The sequence below is a fragment of the Dermatophagoides farinae genome, chromosome 9 (genome assembly GCF_024713945.1).
Source record: "Dermatophagoides farinae isolate YC_2012a chromosome 9, ASM2471394v1, whole genome shotgun sequence".
NCBI classification, from domain to species: Eukaryota; Metazoa; Arthropoda; class Arachnida; order Sarcoptiformes; family Pyroglyphidae; genus Dermatophagoides; species Dermatophagoides farinae.
Genome location: NC_134685.1, coordinates 990,087 through 1,011,967, shown reverse-complemented (window position 1 = coordinate 1,011,967; position 21,881 = coordinate 990,087). Strand labels below are relative to the sequence as shown.

Sequence of the window (21,881 nt, the reverse complement as noted above, 5' to 3'; positions counted from 1 at the left end):
TTCTCATCATCTGTGATATATATACTCGCTAGAAGGTTATTAGATATGTGTAAAGAATATCCATTGTGATATTATCCCAAACACACACACACATATAGAATCAAATAATAAGCAAAAAAAAAATCGAAAGTGAGTGAGTGACCATTTGATACAAAAAAAACGACAACGACAACGACAATTATTGATATGGCTACCAGAGATGGACAGAGAGAAAAAAATGACCACTGGATGGCAAAAAAAAGGCCAATTTTTCGATTAGTTATCATTATTTTTTTCGATTCGATTATAGTAGACTTATTGTAATCTATACACAAAAAGTCATCAAATATCCGAATGATGACATTCCATCCATCGTGACCATTGTGCGTGCGATGACAAAAAAAAACAAAAGCAATTCATTCGACAATGATCAATGATGAAGTGTTAACGAACTTTTGTATAGCCAAAAATTTTTTTTTTCATCAAATGAATATATATCATATATTCCCGGTTGCATTTAACACTTAAAAAAAAGAAAAAAAATCTGAGTGTACCCCCTGTTAGTATATGTGGAAATGGATGATTGCACATTGTAATTGTACTAACAACATTGATTCTCATCCATAAATGTCATCATTTTTGTATTTTGTTTCACAAAAGAAAAAAAGAAAGCAAAAACGAAGATGATAATCTTCAGGGGATACAATCGTGATGTGATTGGCTGTCATCATTATATTTTCTTCATTATATTCGTCATATATGAACAACCCACCACTCATCATCATCCGCAGATGTTTTGTTTTTTTGACTTTTATTTCTACAATTCGAATGAAAATTTTTTTTCAACAACAATCAATGATGGTGAATCTAACCAACTATAAGCGGTAATCATCATCATCATCATCATTTATATTTAGTGAGACTTTTGTAGTCATGAAAACTTTTAAAAACTTTAGATCAATTTCAGATGATGATGATAGCAATTGCTGCTGCTGCTGACGATGATGATGATGAAGATGATGGCCCAGGCAAACCATTAAGAAGAAGAAGAAGAAGAGAAAAAAAAACGATTCGTACGTCTTCAATTCATTCGTTTCCTTTCAATGTTCATTTCTGTTGCTGTTTGTTTGTTTGTTTGTTTTTGACATGATTCCTGGTATAGTGTTTCCTGGTTCCCGTTTTTTTTTCTTATTCTTCATTTTGAATCGGGCCGGGTATTTTTTTCAGCCAATTTAACTTTTTTTTTCTTTTTGAAAAAAACCCGAAAATTTTATTTTTTTTTTCGCCATTTTCATTGTTCGTTGTCATCATCATCATTTTTGTTCTGTTGTTTTACACCAAACGGGGCGTGTGTTTGTGTTTTAAATGGGGTGTGTGTGTTGTCGGTTTTTTTTTTGCCATCAATGCCCATTTCGACTCAACGTGGTCGATTTGTGTTTGATGAATTAAAAAAAAAAAAAAAGTTTTTTTCTCGCGTTTTTTTTATTATTCTTTAACAAAAAAAAACAGAATGAAACAAGAATCAAGAATCGGTGATGTGTGTGTGTGTGTGTTCGGTGTGTGTGCGTGCAAAGCACGATTTGGGTGGATTTAATTTTTTCATTTCTCGCTCCCTTTTTGTTTTGTTTTGTAAATTAAATTTCAAGACAATTTTTTTTTCTTGAAATTCTTCGTTTGATTTTGAAAAACTTTTTCCTTTCTCTCTTTTTTTGGTTTGTTTCAGAATTTAACATTTTTCAAAGTTTTTCAAAAGTTTCACTTTGATTCGAATTTGAAATCACAGAAGAAGCTTGTAGAATAAAAGTGTGTGTGACTTTTTTTTTGGTGGTGGTGGGGGGGGGGAAGGGGTGAACAACGTAAGTAGATTTCGATATCTGGGTAGATATCTCAAAGAGGTTTTTCTTTTTCTTTTTTTTTGTATCAAAAATAATTTCAGAAGCCCATTTTTTCTTCTGTCGGTGTGTGTGTGTGTGAGTCGGTTAAAGTTTGTTTCAACTTTTACATCCACCATAAAACACTATTGGTGACGATAAAATGTAGGCATCATTTGAACTCGATTGCAGCAGCAACAGCAACAACAACAACGACAACGACGACGACGAAAAAACATTCATTCTCATTTCAGGCCACCAATCAACATAGTAGGACTAGGTTTTGGATTCATTCTGGATCATCATTTTTCGACATGGGCATTGTTTTCATTGTGTGTGTGGAACACTTTTTGTTTCCATTTGGAGTCGTCGTTGTAGTCATTCTTCATATATACAGTCAATAATAGGCTCCCAAATTTTTTTTTCGGCTTCAAGAATAATTTTTTCTCGTTCGTTAGTTCGTTCGTTGGTTTGTTGAAGAAAAAAAAATGAGAATAAGAATCCGCTGTATTAGCTTTAGCTTAAAATTCTAACCAACAACAACAACAACAATAACAGCAACCTAAACAACGACGACAAAAAAAAAATTCGAATCAATCGAATCACGCATGACCAGAAGTGTTGATGTATTGAGCCAAGCAAACTCACACACACATACATTTATTGTTGACAGCAGCAGTGGCAGTACATGTCAAAATAGAATCGAATTCCAGTGTCTTCTCCTTGTGTGTGTGTATATGTGTATTCTGTATTCGAATGGAAGAATCATCTTTTTTTGAAACCCGATTCTGAATTCTATAGACTCGTTTTTTTTTGCACTGTTCTGAATCTGTTCAACAAACGAAAAACGTTTGAGATGAGATGAAAGAAATAAAAAAAAGCGCCTGTTTTTTTTAACGCGCATTGTTTGTGTCTATGTGTCTGTATTACATGTGGGTGTATGTCATCATCACCATCATCATCATCATCTGGTTCCTTTTTGGGTACTAGATTCTTATTCTTAGTCCAATGTTCAAACATGCCATGAGTGTTTGGGCCAACTACAATAATTTCATCTTGATTGGTGTTTTCTTATTTCTTTACTATTCAGTTCAATTCAATTCAGTGTTTAATTCAATTCGAAATCATACATTCTGTATGTTTGTATGTATGTGAGTGTGTGTGTGTGTAAAGAATCCAAATGATTCGTTTTTGAAAATTTTTGAAATTTCATAGTTTATGTGCGTGTGTGTGTGTCGATTTCATCATCATCATCATCAAATAGCTCAACTTGAATGATTTGAAAAACTGTTTTTGTTGTTGTCGTTGTTGTTGTTCAGATTTCAAGTTTTTTTTTTTTGATTTCATCGAAATCGAAATTCGTTCATTTTGGCCCATTTTTTTTCGTCTACTGCAACTGGCACACATTGAACATATTTTTTGAACACAAATTTTCATTTCAATTCGAATTTTATCCAATCCAAAGTTGATCATCATCATCATCATCATCTTTTCCCCGTGTCCACGTTTGTATTTGTGTGTGTGTGTGTGTGTCATATTCCATATGATGAAATTTCTTGATTTGAAATTTTTTTTCTTTTTGTGAATGACAACATTCAAAACTGGATTCATTGCTCAACACATTGATACGGAACCACTGCAACTGCTGCGACTGCAACAAAAACAACAACAACACGGTCTGTATCTGTATTTTCATTTGTTCCAATTATTGTTTTGTGTTCCAGAAACTTTTATTTTATTTCCCTTTTATGCCTTTTTTTTTGTTTGTTTGTTTGACCGAATTATTGTAATGAAACTACATCAGCAAGAAAAAAAATGGACATCGTTTCTGGCAATCTGTATTTCATGGAAAAAAATTATTCAATAGAAAAAATGAAAATGAATGAATGGATGATGATAGTGAAGAATATTCGCAAAGTTTTTTTTTTTGTTTTGTTTTGTTTCCGATTCTCATAATGTTTGCGGTTCATCAAAGAAAAATTTCTTTTTGTTTTTTTTCTCTCTCTCGTGGATGGCGATTCTGTTTTTCTCATTCATATGATCATCATCCTCTACGAATATTCAATGCAATGTTTATGTGTATGGCGAATCTTCATCCACCAACCAATCAATCAATCAATATTGTTTGTTCGTTGTTGTTGTTATTATTGTTTATCCGTTTCGGACGGATGGACTAATATTTATTGACAACATTTCTTCATATAACAGTGAAAAAAACAAACAAACATTCGCCTACACACACATAGCATTTTTTTACTCTTGAGGGAAATTGATTTCATTTCCGGAACATATTAATGATTAGATATAGGTCATATCATATGATTATCATCATATTATTATATGGTATCCAACAAAGATCAAACCCAAAATGATTACCAAATAGTTTTATGTTTCGTATTTGTTTTTTTTTTTGGACTGATTCTCTATGTTGACTAACTATAGTTTATCTTGGATGTTCATTATGATGATGATGATGATGAATATGCAATCAATACAGTTATATAATCTAATCATTTGGTTTTCTCTTTCTCTCTCTCTCTTTCTCTGGTTTTTATCATGTTCAACTTTTTTTTATGTGTTTAGAGTTCTAAGAATCTGAAATTCTTGAAAAAAACCAGACAAAATAAGGAAAAAAAACAAGAATAATTTTAAATGAATGAATAATAAGAAATGAGTGCGAATGAGAGAGAGAGAGAAAAAAAAAAACAAAAATCAAATAACAACCCAATAAAGAATTAAATAGAGCGAAAGATAGAGAGAGAGACATACACACACACTTAGAGATTGTAAGAATAAAACAAAAAGAATAGGAAATAAAACAAACAATCCGATTCTGGAACCCTTTTTTTCCCATTTGCTCAAACAAACAAACCGAAAAATTCTTTAACGTTGTTAATGACTACTACTACGTAGTACTACTTTTTTTTGTGGACTTGAAATGTCTTGATCTTTATTATCAATTTGCTTGTTGAGTTTATGGTTTCTGATTCTATATGTTGTTTGCATTTGCCAAAAATTCTTTGTATATTCATTTTCATTCATTCATCAAACGAATCAATATCGATCGATTCATCCATATAGATCATCAATTCTTTCCTTTTTTTTTGTTTTGTTTACACACACACACACATTTCAATCAGTTCATTTTATTTAGATCAAATGATTAATAATTTTTTTTTGTTGCTTTTGGCATTTCTTTTTTTTTCCTCTGATTTATTATTCATTATTCATCACTTTTTTTTCTTTCATTAGGTTTGTGAGTGTGTGTGTGTGTCAATATGGTCCAAAATCCAAGTTTAGTGTTCACACTTGGTCCATAATCATCGCTTGATAAAAAAAAAGTACAACAACGACGACAAAGTCTACTTTTTAGATTCGGATAATAAAAAGTCTGATGTTGTTGTTGTTATCGCGTGATACGTCATCTAATATATTGACAGGCAAAACGAGACAAAAGTTTTTCTTTTTTACTTTTGAAATAAAAAAAAATATGACCAAAAAAATGTCTTCTAAATATCGACAACGAATCAATATTGTTGATTATCATGATGATCAACAAATTCATTTACCATCAATAGAATTGTATGGAAAACGACAACAACAGCAGCAGCAGCAGATTTTTTCATCACCATCACCATCATCGTTGTTATCGATTGATGATACGAAAATTCAATCAACAACAATGACCACAGCAACAACAACAACAAAATCTTTGAATTCATTTTTATTGAATCAAAATTTTCATGCTTCATCTTCAGTTGATAATGTGAATATTTCATCAACAGCAACAAAAAATGGTGATAATGAAATTGTAGATAAAAACAGTGGATACAATTGTAATGGTGATTTTCATATGAAAAAGTTTTTCATTCATAAAGTCAACTACAACGACGACGACAATGAAAGCATTGAAAATAAAACAAATCTTCAAACAACAACAACAACAAGTCCTCGAGCAATAATGGCCACAAAAAAGTTGTTGACAGTTTCAACATTTCCATCATCATCATCATCATCATCGACAAATTGTCAAACGAAATTACAATTTCAATCACCATTACCATTACCGTTACCATCAACAAATTCATCATCATCATCAACATTACAATCAATAAACTGTGGACAATATCGTATTGCAATGTCGATCATATTCATTCTAAATATATTACTCATCCATCATCATATCGATTCTTGTAAGTTTTTTTTTTGATATTCAAAAAACTTTTTTGTTGTTGATACATTTTGGAATTCAAATTGAATTCCATCAAGAATTACTTTTTTTTCTCGTGAAACAACAAGAATCGATTTTCAACACTTCAAATCTTATTAATATATAGCAGCGTGCACCTTATTGTTACTTAATTGTTAGGAATTTCTAGGAAATGAAAAAAAAAATCTTTGCTTTTTTCTATCACCGAAACAATGTTCATTCGGTAGCGTGTTTGTTTGTTTTTCATTTTTGTTTTCTCCTGAAATTTTCATCATCATCGTTATTGTTATTCGATTCAATCAATATAGGAAATATATCTATCTATCTATCTATCTAACAATATAAATATATGATGATGATGATGATGATTTCAAATTGCATTGAATAATAACTGATAGAAATAGATGATAAATAATGATGGGCTAGAAATAACAATAAATATACATAGATATTGCTTTGAAAAAAAAAATTGAACCAAAATATGCGTTTTCTACAATTCTATATCCATGTATCTATCTATCTATGTGTGTGTGTGTATGTACTATGGATATATTTGTATCGATCCAATCCATTATTATTATTATTATCATCATCATTTACTCTCTTTATAGAAATTCTATAATGATATGCTTTTTTTGTTTTTTTTCTTATTCTTAGATCATTTCTTACACACACACACACACACAGAGAGAGAGAGACAGAGTGAAAAACCATATTATGAAATATGATAGAAAGAACAAAAAAAAATTGAATTCCATATTCCAAAACACGAAGAATATAGAATATAAAAAAAATAAAGTCCAAATATACTTGTATATTCTTTCTATGTGGTGATGGTCGTTACAATTGTTTCAAATTGTGTCGATTCCATTCTTTTTTCTTTTCTTTTTTCTTTTTTTTTTCATTCACCACCGTGTATATTTATATGTTTTCTTCTTTTTCTTTTTTTTCAATCATTTTCCATTATTATCATAATAATTCGAATGCCATTATTTTGATTTTTTTTTCTATTCCATTTTTTTTTTCTCGTTTGAAACATAAAAAATGGCCCCTATGTTTCAATGTTTCCAATGGAAAAGTGAAAAGAAAGAAAAAAACCATTTCCCATTGATTTGATTCATTCATTTTCTTCTACTAAGGTTTCGTTTCATTTCATTTCATTTCATTTTTTTATTGATTGTCGAATTGTCATATATTTTTTTTCTTCTTAGTGAATCTAGAAAACAAAAAATTTGAAATTCGAACCACTCAATTGACCCATATATATTTTTTTTCACTGTATGTGAAGGTATAAATGTGAAGGTGTCATTTTTTTATTATTATGATAGATAAATGAAAACAACAACAACAACAAAAAACAAGTTATTAAAACAAGTCAACCAAATCAAATTTGATTGAATTTTGAAATGTAAGAATTTATCAAGAATCGTAACCATGTGTGTGTGTTAGTGTGTGTGTGTGATGTGTAGCTGTCATCTTTATAACAAAATGGTTAATCAGATGTTTATTTTTTTTCATTCTATTCCAATTTGATTAATGATGTAAGATTAATTAGATTTTTGTTTCTTTCACCACTATCACTATATTATTATGACCATTTGTAATTTCATTGTTGATAATGTGGATTTATTTTGAATTGGACAAACAAACAAACAAACAAACAAAACAAATGAAAAAAAAGAGTTGCCAGTCCACTTAATCACTGTCGTCCACATATGTAATTTTTCATTTTGTTAAATTTATTTTTTTTTCTATTTGAAATGAAAACTTTTTTTTATCATTGCTACGAATAATGTTGACACAATGATTGGTTACTACTGAATACCGGAAAAAAATGAATCTATTCCATGGAAGAATGTGTGTGTGTGTCTGTCTGGATACCAAATCCTCACATATGGATTCTATGGATCATCATTTTATTCTTTTCCAATCGGATTCATTTGAAATCATTTTATTCTGTGGTGTGGTTTTTTTCTCCATCATTCCCATTCAATAATACAATGAATCAGTATATATAAATAATAAATAAACATACACACAAATAGACAGACAGAGAATTTGTCGCATAGAGAACCCAACCCAACCATAGAGAGAGAGAGAGAGAGAGAGTAACTGTCATTTTGATTTCAAGTGCGTTTTATCCTTTTTTTTTCTTTCTCGATTGTCTGGTTTATATATTGTCTTTTTTACTTTTGGACCATATTTTTTTTCTCTTTGGTTACTGTTTTCGATAGATGAATGAATGGATGGATGAATGAATATGGCTATTGTTTTTTGTTTTGTTATTTTAATCATTTGATTTGTTTGTTCATATTCATTTGTATTATTTGAATTATTCATCCATCTATATATTTTTATACATTCGAATATATTCTGATTATTCTGTATATGGCTATAGCCATGTTTATTATATTTATAGAATTCAAATTTTTTTTTTTTTGGTTATTTTGGTTGATGATATGAATGAATGGTGATAATACTGTTATAGATACAAATAGTGATAGAATGAGCTCAAGATTCATACGAATTATGAATTGGGTTTGAATTTTTTTGTTTGTTTGTTTGTTTTGTTTTTTGTTTTCTAGTTTGGCCAATTGCATTTATGATTTTGTAATGATTCCCTTTCATTGTTTTTCTGTTTCACTGATTTGTTCCATATAATATTTTGTTTTTCATCATATTAGGTTTGTCAAGAGAAAAAAAAAATTTTTTTTTTGTTTTGTTTTGTTGTTTGAATTATCCCTTTTCAAACAATCAAACAAAAAATGGTGCCATGGTGATGATATGCTAAACTAAATGAATGAATAAATGTGTGACAAATTCTATGGACCATTCATACATTCATATAATCATGATGATGATGATGAATAATTAAGCGCTTTCTTTCTATTACCCATCCAACCATTTCTACATATCAGTGAAAAGGGAAAAAGCAAAAAAAAAATTGGTGTAAATGATTACGCGCGTCTGGGTTTGACGAACGACAACAACAGCAACAGCAATAACAACAACAACAATAAAAAATCCCAGAAATAATAAATTCCCTTGAAACAGACAAATTCTGTCGCAATGATATCCATGATATACATGTATTACGAACCCCACAACCACTGCTAGGGGAGAATAAAGAATATTCTTTGATAAAATGTGGACAAATTTTTTTTTTAGTTATTCATTAATAATATTATTCTGCCCGCTAGCCATCAATCGGAAATTTCTTCTCGTTAAGTTTTTTTTTATTTGGCCAATCCATATTGATGATTTATTTTTTTTTCTCTTTTTTTGGATTGGATTTTTTTCGTTCTTTTTTTTGTCAATTTCATATGATTTTTTTTCTTCTAACAACCAACTAACCAACCAACCTATCTCCTCCTTTTTCTTCTTGTTCAACTTATTTATGCCAATTTTGTCATTTCTTTTTTTTTTCGCTTCGGCTATCATTATTCTAGATTCATTTTCAGTGAAATATACGGGTGCCAACGAATTTGATGATGATGATGATGATGATTTTTGTTCTGGGCGACGACAAAACGATTGACTCGTCGCCTTTTTTTAAAACATGTATCCTATTGCCGTCATCATCATCATCATCGTTGTTTGGTCCAGAATAAAGTAGATATTGTTAAACAGAGAGAGAAAGAGAGATGAAATAGTGTGAAACTAAATGAAACGAAACAAAATATAAAAAGAAAGAATGAGAGAAAAAAAACCATAAGAAGAGTGCGATATATTTTCGTTGTCCATTTTTTTCCTCTTTCTCTCTCTCTCTTCCTCTGGTGTTTGGATGACTGATTCTGGACCCTAATGATAATATTGTTGTTGGCAATTAGGTTTTTTTTTCTCGCTCTGAATACTTTGTATGTTTGTGTATGTATTGGCTAGATAGATGAATAGATAGATAGATAGATAGATGGTTTGTTCACAATTTTTTTTCTCTTTGTTTGGCTTCTTGCTTCTTGCTTCTTTCTTCCTTTTTCACTCTATCTATCTATCTATCTCTCGGGACGTTTTTTTTTCGTATACAGAATTCATATACACCTCTATATATTCTTTGTTCTAGAATTTTTTTTTTATTTTGTTTTTTTCCATCTTTTTTTTCGATATATAAACGCTTATGTCCATTGTAATTCCATTTTAGCTATGGTTCATTTTCATTTTTAGCCGTTCTGGTTCATCATCATCATCATCATCATCATTTCGATTCTTTTTTCCCCACATTTTTTTTCAGTAATTTTTTTTTTCATTTCATTCTTGCTTTATGTTTTTTTTTCAACAAAAATGCACGCACGAATAACTCGAATTCATAAATGAATTCTGTATATTCGTGTGTGTGTGTATACCAAATTATTTCGATATCCCAAATTCTGACCATTGCAATTTTTTTTTCTATTTCGTCCATTCGATTTACATTAATATCAATGGTGTTTTTTTTTTGTTATCATCATCATTGATTCAAAGTTTCAAACAAACAAACAAAAAAAAATATAATCCATATAAAATGGTTGGAATTTATAACGGAAATTATAATTTTTTTTTTGTTCCATATACAAAAAAAATGAAATCTAGTCATATGATGATGACTCTCCTATTATTATCATCATTATGATGATGATCATCATCATCTAATCGTTTTTTTTGTTTGTTTGTTTGTTTCGTTTTAAATCATGTGGAATAATTTGTTTTTGCTGCTGTTGCTGCTGCTGCCAAAATTCTGGACCAAAAAAAAAAAAAAATTTTTTTTCATCATTAAAGTATACACACAGGACATGGCCCAGATGATGATGATGCTAATATATATACCAACTACTGTAAGAGATGGGCCATAGTTTTTGATTTTCAGAATCATTTTTTTCTGGTTCATATTTCATTCATTCATGATGATGTTGAGAATTGGAAAAAAAATGAAAATATAGAATATTGATAAAAGCAATAGCAATATATTATCATTATTTTTTTTAATTACAACATGGACATTGTTTTTCTCTCTGTTTGGATAACGATTTGATGATGAAAGAATTTATCCAGAATTCCAATTTCAAAATGTTTATTTTACTGCACATTGAAAATAATCATTGAATTTGATCATATTGTTGTCAACACACATATACAGAGAGAAAGAGAATGATAAAAGTTAAAAAGAAATCAAAATTCATTGAATATAAGGCGTGGATAGAAGATAAACTTTAGAGACATGGCTTGTTGTTGTAATAATAACTCATTCAACCAATCACCATTTTTTTTTTGGTTTTATTATTAACAACAAACAAACAGAAAAACAAGATGAATGAATGAATGAATGAATGGAAAAAATTCTCTTTATCCTCTTTGACGCCCATTATTACCTTATTTTATTTTCTTGAATGATGATGATGACGATGATGATGATCTATTCAACAGTATAGAAATAACGCCTTTTCTTGATGTCACATGATGATGATGATGAAAGAAAGAAAAATTGCAACATGAATTCCAATATATAACCTAAATAACACCCATACCTATGCACTTTTTTTGACATTTTTTTTTCGTCATTCTTTGATTGTTTCCATGAGAAACGACCACTGGTATGACAAGAATAATAATAATAATAAGAATATACAAGAATACAATGGTATCCAGTGGTATTATGAGAAAGAGAGAGAGAGAGAAAAATGTTTCTCTCATCATGCACACATAATATGTTTTTCATGTGAAAAGAAAAGAAAAAAGTGAATGAAATGAATATTCTTTTACATTTCCCATGTGAATCTTATGAATTTTTTTTCATACGTGTATGTGTGTGTGTGTGTGTAAAGTTTAATATTATTATCATAGTTCATATATAGAAAATTAAAACCAGAACCCCTTTTTTTATTGACATCATTTTTTTGTTGTTGTTGAAATATTCTTCTCAGTTACACACAGTTAGTTAACCCATTGACTACCAAGCGGCACATATGTGTGCCACTCAAATTTTCCACAATAGACCAGCGGCTCATATATGCGCCAAAAACACATGAAAATTCGAAAAGTTGGTCTATTTTGCGACCTTTTTTCTGTCTATGGCGGTAGTCGATGGGTTAATCGATGTACACTCGTCACATACATACCTACACTGAGAGAAAGAGAATATTTTTTCACTGATGTCAAATATCAAAATTACCAGTGAAAAAAAAAGAAAATAATAATAAATGATCCTATTACAGTATACAAACACAGTAGAAAACAAAAATTCGAATCAAAATAAAAATCACAAGCTCTTGTCCCTGCGGCCGTAAAGAACCTTTTTCTTTTTTCCTTTTTTTTTTTTTTTTTTTGGTTTCCAAATTCTTCAGTTGTTCTTCCTTGTTTTTTTTCATTCCATTTGTATATGTTGAGATTTTATCAACAAAAAAAAAACAACAACAACAACAAAATTCTTTTGGGATTCTCTATCCCTGTTTGTTACATAATAATGTCATCACATCACCCTATTTAGATTCTTTTTTTTCGGTTCAATGTTATTATTTTGTTTTTACCTGTTTTCGTCGTCGTCATCGTCGCCGTTTTTTGTTGTTGTTGTTGTTGTCATCGGAACAAAAACAACAACAACAAAAAACATGCACCAAAAAAAAAATCCATGTATTAAGGTGTGTGTGTGTGTATTTTTTGTTGAAAACTATTTCTGATCGAAAGTATATTAATAACAATATAATAATGAAAACAGCGGAAAAAAAGTATTAATTAGTAATTTTTTCTGTTTTTGTTCCTGGATATATCCAGATTTTTTTTTTTTGGTTCCTGTTTCGTTCTGGTTGTTGTTGTCTGAATTCCAATCATCCTGGTGTATATATTACATATACCCATATATATATAAATATAGTACATGTGACTAATTAACACTGTATTTTTTTTCATACTTTTGTTCAAGGAAATAATAATCTTGCCGCTCAATGTATATATCCCACACACTTACGTCATTCATATGTGTGGATCATATGAGATCAAGTGTCTTTTTTTTGGGCACGATCTTGTTGTTGTTGTTGTTGTTAATTTTGATGATGAACTTTTTTTTTGTTGTAAATATTGCAGGTTTCTTCTACCTGATACTTTACTTTTTTATATTCTGAAAATAAAACACTATAATCAAAATGATGATGATGATGATGAGAATGATAATGATGGAACAGAATAATAAATGAATATTAAAAAAAAGAAGAAAAATCTAACCAGATTTTTTCTCCATTCCTGTATTCTTTTTGAATAGAATGTTTTCTTTTCTGGTTTTTTTTGTTGCATTTGTATGAAATTTGGTGTCTGTGTCTGTGTCTGTGTCTGTGTGTGTGTCCGTGTGGGTGTTAGTGAATGCAATGAGAAGAAAAAACCAACGATTATCCTCATGATGATGATGATCACGCTAGAAAAATACCAGAAAATCAGAATTTCTATTTATTAAAAAAAAGAGTGAAAAAAAAATTACAAAAAAGAAAAATTATGTAACAAATAATGGATGAATGAATGAAAAATTCATTTATCATCATCATCATCATCGGTAGCGTCGGTTATTTGTGTTGTTATTATTGTGTATAACAACAACCAAAGATAAAACCAGAAAAAAAATTCATACAAATTATGTAATCATTTTGTTCCATTTTGGACCATATTTTTATGTCAAATATATACACACATATATATGTGGTGAATTTTCATCACTTTTATTTTATATATTCAGTTTTCTGGTTGTTTCTGGTGATTTTTTTCCTCTAACTATCTATCCCCCAAAAATGACAAGTTTTAATCACATTTGTTATTCGTGTGTTTGTGTGCATGATTTTTATTATTCATTTAACATGAATAAAAATGGTCTTTTTTTTATATGCTTTGTCAATTATATTAGATGATGATGGTAATGATAATGAAACAACAACAACAAACAAAAAAAATTCTGGCTTATATAATCGGTTTTGAATTTTATTTTTTTTTTCATTTTTTGTTGTTGTTGTTGTTGCTTGACGCTTTTGTTGTAGAATTCATTTTTCTTTTCACAATTCCGGCCACCATATGTGCATTTGTTTCGACCTTTAGAATTATTATTATTGTTTATGACACAATGACAACAGACAGACAGACACAAACAATGATGATGATGATCATCATCATCATCATCATCATCAAGGGACTAGCTTTAGTGTGCCAAATATGGAAATGAAAATGAAAAAATTTTTCACCAAATTCCTATTGTTCATATAAATGAATAAAGTAGGAGGATGATGAAAGAAAGGCGTGTGTGTGTGTGTGTGTATGCGTTTGAATGGGGTGCAATGTTGAAAAAAAAAATCTGAGCAACAAACATTCATTAATGACATCAACGATCCAAAAACAAAAAAAAAGCCGGAAAACAAAACAAAACTATGAATGAAAATGTTTATCATTATAATAGAATTTTCATTTGATGACAGCTATGTGATTATCATGATGATGATGGTGGTGATAATAATTAAAAATTTTGTTGTTTTTCTGGTTTGCAAAAAAAAATTTTTTTCTTTTTTTTCATTTTCAAATTTCCATATTTTTTTGTTCTCTTGTGGCTAAATATTAGCAGTGGTAGCAGTGATGGTGGTGGTGGTTGTAGTTTGTAGTTTGTTGTTGTTGTCATTATGTAAATGTTCCATTTCCATTTATTTTATAATAATGATTTTAATTCTTTTCCGCCAATTTATGTTCATTCTGTATGTGTGTGTGTGTGAATGTAATAATCATTATATAAGAATGAAAATCTGAATAAAATGATGATGATGATGATGATGGTGCTCAATAGTAATAAAAACACAACCATCATATGTGTTCATTATGAATGAATAAATTGGAAAAATAAAATCCACCCCTTTAACTTTTTTTTTTTTTTTGAATTCAAATTATCATCATAATCATCATCATCATCATTTTTTTCATTTGAATGAACATATTATTTCAACTAAATCACATCATAATGATAATGGTGGTTGGTGGTGGTGGTGGTGGCAAATTTGAATGAAAAAAACAGCAACAACAACAACAACAATATAGAATTATGGATTAATCGATGTTGTTGTTGTTGTTGTTGGTGGTGGTGGTTTGGTGTGTTGTGCAATAAATTATTTCGATAATTGAACAAATTATTGTTCTAGCTGCATTCACACACACACACACACACACACCACATGTGTAGGTTTAATTTCTTTTTTTTTTATTCTCTTTCACTCAATTTCATCATTTGATGAACAACTAAAAAAAAGTCGATGAACAACTAAAAAAAAGAAGAAGAAGAAGAAAAAGAAAAAAATTTCAATTATCTTTTTTCCCATAATTTTTTTTTATTCTCTCAATTCTTTGTTGTTGTTGTTGGATTTCGATGAATTCTTTTCGTTTTTTTTTCTTTTTATTTTAATTTTCACCATTTTTCCCTCATTATTATTGAAATTTTTCCATTCACTTGCCATTCATTATTCATTTATCGAATTTTTTTTTCTTGAATTTTTTATTTTCAGCTTTTTGTTGTTGTTGTTGTTGTTGTTGTTGCAGGAAGTAATAAACTTTTGAGTCACACACACATGAGAAGAATACATGGAATTTAGTATTCGACAATGACGGTATTTATTTATATTCTTCGATTATTATTATTTTATTATGATGAATTCTGTGAGAATTTTTTTTCTCTATCTCTCTCTCTCGGTATTTGCTATTCTTTATTTTCCAAAAAATTTTCATCTGACAAAAAAAAACGAAAGAGAATTCTTGCCTGCTTCATACATAGTCTGGCTGGTTATTTTTGTAGTACCGAATTGAATTGCTGTTTGGTCAACGATTTTTTTGCTTTTTTTCGGTTCATTTTTCAGTTAATTTGCAACACTCATTTATTTGAGATTATTGGTTTGACACACACACACAAAATCTTCATTTTCATTAAAACGCTTCATATTGATGATGATGATGATGATGATGATGATGTGTAGAAACGATTATTCGAGGTTTTTTTTCTACTTTTTGAAATTAATTCGTATTCGATTTCATAATGATGATGATGATGATCCATATTGAGTATATTTTAATCATCATCATCATCATCACATGATTGAAAATAACCAATTGATTTGAGTTAAGGCCATATATTACGAACCAACAGAGAGAGAAAAAAAAATGACTGAGATGATGATGATGATGATATGAGGAATTTTCATTTTTTTCCCATTTCATTTTGTTGTTGATGATGGTGATGGTGGTTGTTGTTGTTGTTTTTGTTCCAAAAGTCATTTATTATAATATTCTGTATGTGTGTGTGTGTGTGTCTATGTATGCCTATCAGAAAAATCTGTCGTTCAGGTTCGTTGGCTTCTTTGAAAATCAATTGGCTGATTCTATTTTTGCTGGTACTGTTGCTGGTGCTGTTTTTTTGGGATTTCTATCCTGTGCTTCTTTTGTTGTTCCTGGATTCATTTTGGACTTAACCTACGTTCACTTGGTTATTGTCAAAAAAAAAAAAAAAAAAATTCACAGGAAAAAAAACATTGATCAGCGAATGAACGGATAAATAATCGACATGGTTTTTTTTTATTCCATGATAATTTTTTGTTCCTCGTAATAATGAATTCGACAATCGATTTGAACACCATTTTTTTTAAAAAAGTATGGCTGTTCTGATTTGATTGTGAATGAATTGGATGAATGGTCAAATAACCTTCTGATAAATTGTTCAAAGCGTGGGCAATAAGAATAAAAAAAAATACATAGTGAAATGAACAATAAATTTATAATAACGGGTGTGACAGAGAATGATCCAAATTCATGGATCCTTGTTATTTTTGTTGTTGTTGTTTCTGGTGTGTGTGTGTTGGTTATCTTTATAATACTCTCATGTCCAAAATAGAATCCACTTTCAATTTTCTCTTTTTTTTATCGTTTCATTTTATATATTCGTTAAAAGGGAAAAAAAACAAGTAGGCAACAACAACTATTGCGTGATCAAATGGCCAAATAACGATAGTCTACTACTACTACTACTACTACTATAGTGGACCCTTGTATTAAAAAAACAAAAAAAAAATCTGGTTAAAAAAACGACCCGAATCTGAACTTTATATATTTTTTTTTCATTCTCGATTTTTTTTTCGTCTATTTCATTACACCATTGACATTAAATATTGTTTCGTAACTATTCAAAAAGGCCCTAGCTAGTGGCTCTTTTGGAACAATTGATGATGATGATGGTACCGATGCCAATATATATATAATTTAATTTATTGTCGATTTAATAACACACACACACCATATGGATGTAGACTCTGTCCAATATCATATTATATTCATGAAATGGTTATTATTATTATCAAAAAAGGTTTCAGTCCGTTTTTTTTTTGTTTCTCTTTCTAACTTTTTTTTGTTTTGTTCCTATTTCATTTTTTTCGTTCAAATTGAATTGTGAATCATGAAATTCTTTTTTTTTTACTTCTCATCGATTCATTCATTTATTCATTCATATATGAATTGAATTTCATTTTCGTTACCAATCAAATAGAATTGAATCGAAATGAATGAAGCAACAAAAAAATAGATATACCCCATTTCATTTGTTTAGATTAAATAATAATGGGATGAAAAAGAAAGGAAAAAATAAAAGGTTTTGTTGGTGATGGTGGCCCGTGTGATGGATTATTTATTTATAGGAGATGGCCACGAATACAATGGACACAGTTTTTGATTCTGTGTGTTTGTTTGCGTCTGTGTGTGTGCGTCCATTTCTCAATTGTCTACAACTGTATCTGATTGGTTTTAGATTCATTTTTTTTGTGTGTGGCGTCTCATTTTTTTTTGTTGAAAAATAAAAATCAATTTTTCAACCAAAGATTTTTGACATTGATTTTTTTCCCCCATTTGTTTGCTTTTGGTTGGTTGTTTTTGTTTGTTGTTTTTCTTTTTTTTTGGATCCAGACAGTGGGTTGAAATAGGGCAAAAAAAAAAATTCTTGTCATCAGAGAGAATACATTATCAAAATGTCAAGTTGAAATCAATAAATTTAATTCTGCATTTACAGACACAGACACACATTCACATGGGAACAAGAATCTATTTTTTTTTCTCTCTTTTCTTTTATTTGAATGATAATAATTCTTATTTTGTTTGGTCTTTTGTTAATTTTCTAGGTAATTGTTCACCATCATCATCATCATCATTATCCGATAATCATAGAATAAATGACGATAATATTAATCATCCAATTATAACTGATAATAAATTGGCAACAATACGTTTTGTACGTTCATATTCAGAAGAATTTATGTCATCATCTGAAGAACGTGAACGTGGTCTACAATTTTTTGGCGGTACATCAGCCGGTGGTTCATCGGTTGCACTTTCATCATCGACAACATTATTATCATCATCATCGTCATTACAATCATCAACATCATCGGCACAGAAACGTATATCACCATATTTTGATACAGAATCAATATCAACAAATGTAACAATATCTGAAGGTTCATCATTTGTACATTTACCATGTCGTGTTAAACAATTAGGCGATCGTACTGTAAGTTTTTTTTTCGTAATCGATTGATTGCAATTATGTAAATGTGAATGTTTTTTTCTTTATTCTTCTTCAAACTTTTTCATTTTGTTTGTTTGTTTTCTGTTTTAAATTTTTTTTTTCTAGTTATCTTGGATTCGACGTCAAGATTTTCAAATATTGACTGGTAAATATTACAATCCATTTATCAAAAAAAAAACTTTATTGAATTTTCATTTATAAATTTCTTTTTTTTTGTTGCATGGGAATATTACCAGTTGGAACATTTACCTATACATCTGATCAAAGATTTCAGGCCATACATCGTGAAAATTCAGATGATTGGTCTTTGCAGATAAGTTATCCAAGAAAAAAAGATGCTGGCATCTATGAATGTCAGGTATATTTATATAATATTTTATTTATTTATATATATAAAAAATTCTGATTATTCACATTATATATATATACGGAATAATGAATCACTACTTTATCCGGTATCCGTTGATTGAATAATGATGATGATGATGATGTGTGTGTGTGTTGGTGTGTGGGTGTGCGTGTTGGTGTTGGTGTTTGTGTACATATCAATAATCCCATTTCCGTACGGATTTTTTTTTTGTTTCTCCTTTCTATTTTTGATCATAATACAGATTTCTACAATGCCAAAAATGAGTCTATTCATTCAACTTAATGTTGTCGGTAAGTGGCTTTGCCTTGTTTTTTTTGTTGGTTTTTTGTTCTTTACATTTTCGTCATCGATTCCGGATCGAACCAGAAATAATAATGAAACTTTTTCTTTTTTTCTTTCATTTTCAATTTTTCATGGCTTTTTATCTCTATTTTTTTTTTGTCATCATCATTTTTTTTCCTGATCCGATTTTCTATGATTATTGATGATGATCATCAACAACAGTAAGTCGAGCAAAAATTGTTGAAGGTCCAACCTTATACCTGAGCAGTGGTTCAACATTGAATCTAACTTGTATGGTAAAAGATACGCCCGAACCACCGGATTATATTTTCTGGTATTATAATGGCCAAGTAAGTCAATATTGATTAATTGATCGTTTTTTTATGTTTGTTTCTGTTTATTATCAATTTGGTTGTTGTTGTCGTTGTCGTTGTCGTTGTTTTTTGTTGTTGTTATTTTGTTTCGATCGTTTTTTTTCTTCTCTTTCCATTCTTTATATTTATGGATTTTCAATCAATATTATTATCATTATGTATTGTATATAAAACGTTGATATTCTTTGTGTGTGTGGGTGTTCGATTAATAACAATCATGCATACTTGATCGAACATTGATGATGATGATGAACATAATAATATTGATTCATTCATAATAATAATAATAAATACCGTTCCACGGGAAAAAAACTAAACATCTATCTATCTATCTATCTATATCTACAAATAGGCAACAAGGGAAAATGCACGCAATCATGAAATTTATTTATTTCTGTTTTTTCTTCCTTTCTTCCTATCTCTCCCATTTTTATTTTGTATACTCACTCTGTGTGTGTGTGTGTGTTTCACATATTTTATTTATCATTATATAAATACTGCCACACACACACACACATATAATTCAAAACATTTGGATCATTAAAATATCATTACCGTTTTTTTTCTTTTTTTTTCGTTTTCGTTTCTTCATTTTTTTTCTTTCTCTTTTTCTTTTTCTCCATTATTTCAAGGTGATTAACTATGGATCACCGCGTGGTATTAAAGTACATACGGAAAAATCTGCACAAACCATTTCAAAATTGATTATATTGAAAGCTCAAGCTAATGATTCGGGAAATTATAGCTGTACACCATCAAATGCTGAACCGGCACATATTGCTGTACATATACAGAATAATGCTAATCCTGCTGCTAGTATACAGCATGGTAAACGTAGTGCCAGGTAATGAAGAAATTCTTTGGATTTATTTTTTTATTATCGGAATTTATTCTGCTTTCTTTTTTTTTGGTTAAATCCAATTTCCAATTATAATTAATTCTGAAATTTTTTTTTCCAATTCTTATGTAAATAGCCGTGAATATGGTAGCAATGGATGTGGTCATCATCATCATCAATCATCTTTTTCATTGATCATTTCAATATCATTCATTTCAATTGCCTTCATGTATCTATTATCATCATCATCATCATCAATGTCTTGGTCTTTTTCATTGAATTAAATCCATGTCAATGAAAATTCAACGAACAAGTTTTCAATATCTATGTAATATATACCAAATTACAACCAGAAAAAAAAATTTTGTTTTGTCCCGATACTGAAAACAAAAACAAAAAAACAAAATAAACGAGAAAAATTTCTATTCATTCACTTGTTATATTCAATCAATGTCCTGTCAATGTTATATATATATGTAAACTTTGTTGTTGTTGTTGTTGTTGATATCTTTTTTTTCTTGCTTTTTTTCTGGTTCGAATGACTTATAATTACATACACCCACACACACACACACACACATATACACATCACATGCGTATTCATCTTGTTTTCAGTAAATTTAAAAAATTTATCCATACATTTTAATCAATGTGAAGAACAACATATATGTTATTATTATTAATATTCAGCGTTCAAAGTTATGTCATTTTTTTTTGACCAACTTTAGTCAACCAAAGATCATCATCATCATCATTATCATCTAACTTTATCAATTTCATTTGCTTGTGGGTTGTAAATAATTTCATCATCATCAACCAACCAACCAACCAACCAACCAACCAGCCATCGTCATTGTTTTGGTTTGATAAACTCGATATATTGAAAAAAAAACGTAGACATACACACACCGACACACACACACACGAACAACACGACAACAGACAAAATACCAGAACCCAAACGAAATGGAATGGAATGTTCGAAGAAGAAGAATCCAAAGAAAGAAAGAAAGAAAAGAATGCCAGTGGAAAAAAATTAATGTTGACATCAACATTTGAGCGGAACAAAAAAAAAAAAAATTTTTTGAAATCAATGTATACAATGACAGCCATATAATATTTTGAAGAATTTATTACGCTCTTGAAACACACACACACACACCATCCACCCACACACCTTCAATTCTGTCATTTGTTTCTTTCTGTTGTATTTTTTTTTGTTGTGTTTTGTTTACCGGAATTTGAATATATGATGATGATTTCTGTGTGTGTGTATATGTTTGTGTCTGTGTGTGTTTAAAAGTTTTTCTTTTTTTAGATTCACAGAATACCCGAATCTTTCAACAACAACAACATAAATAAATAAAAAATTCTTTTCATGTTTTCTTCTTATTTTGTTTCTATAATACAGGCAAG

At 29.4% G+C, this 21,881-nt stretch overlaps 1 protein-coding gene across 2 annotated transcripts; it reads left to right on the top strand.

Annotated features, from left to right (window-relative positions):
• Positions 1–2,699: 2,699 nt before the first annotated feature.
• On the top strand, positions 2,700–21,852 carry LOC124497914 (uncharacterized). 2 transcript variants are annotated; one of them, XM_075734143.1, is made up of 9 exons: positions 2,700–3,526; positions 5,103–6,043; positions 18,195–18,583; positions 18,707–18,746; positions 18,838–18,959; positions 19,213–19,261; positions 19,476–19,603; positions 20,260–20,471; positions 20,602–21,852. In XM_075734143.1, exons 2-9 carry the CDS (start codon positions 5,245–5,247, stop codon positions 20,747–20,749), a joined length of 1,887 nt encoding a protein of 628 aa, XP_075590258.1. In that variant the 5' UTR covers positions 2,700–3,526; positions 5,103–5,244; the 3' UTR covers positions 20,750–21,852. The 2 variants fall into 2 exon arrangements, with proteins under 2 accessions (XP_075590258.1, XP_075590259.1); XM_075734144.1 differs by having other exon boundaries at positions 2,700–3,530; positions 5,112–6,043.
• Positions 21,853–21,881: the final 29 nt, after the last annotated feature.

Bases quoted from the DNA above. Each gene is read 5' to 3' on its own strand.
- LOC124497914 (XM_075734143.1), top strand. From the start codon at position 5,245: ATGTTGTTGTTGTTATCGCGTGATACGTCATCTAATATATTGACAGGC. The intron at 6,044-18,194 runs GTAAGTTTTTTT...TTAATTTTCTAG, and splicing joins CCATCATCATATCGATTCTT to GTAATTGTTCACCATCATCA. The intron at 19,262-19,475 runs GTAAGTGGCTTT...CATCAACAACAG, and splicing joins CATTCAACTTAATGTTGTCG to TAAGTCGAGCAAAAATTGTT.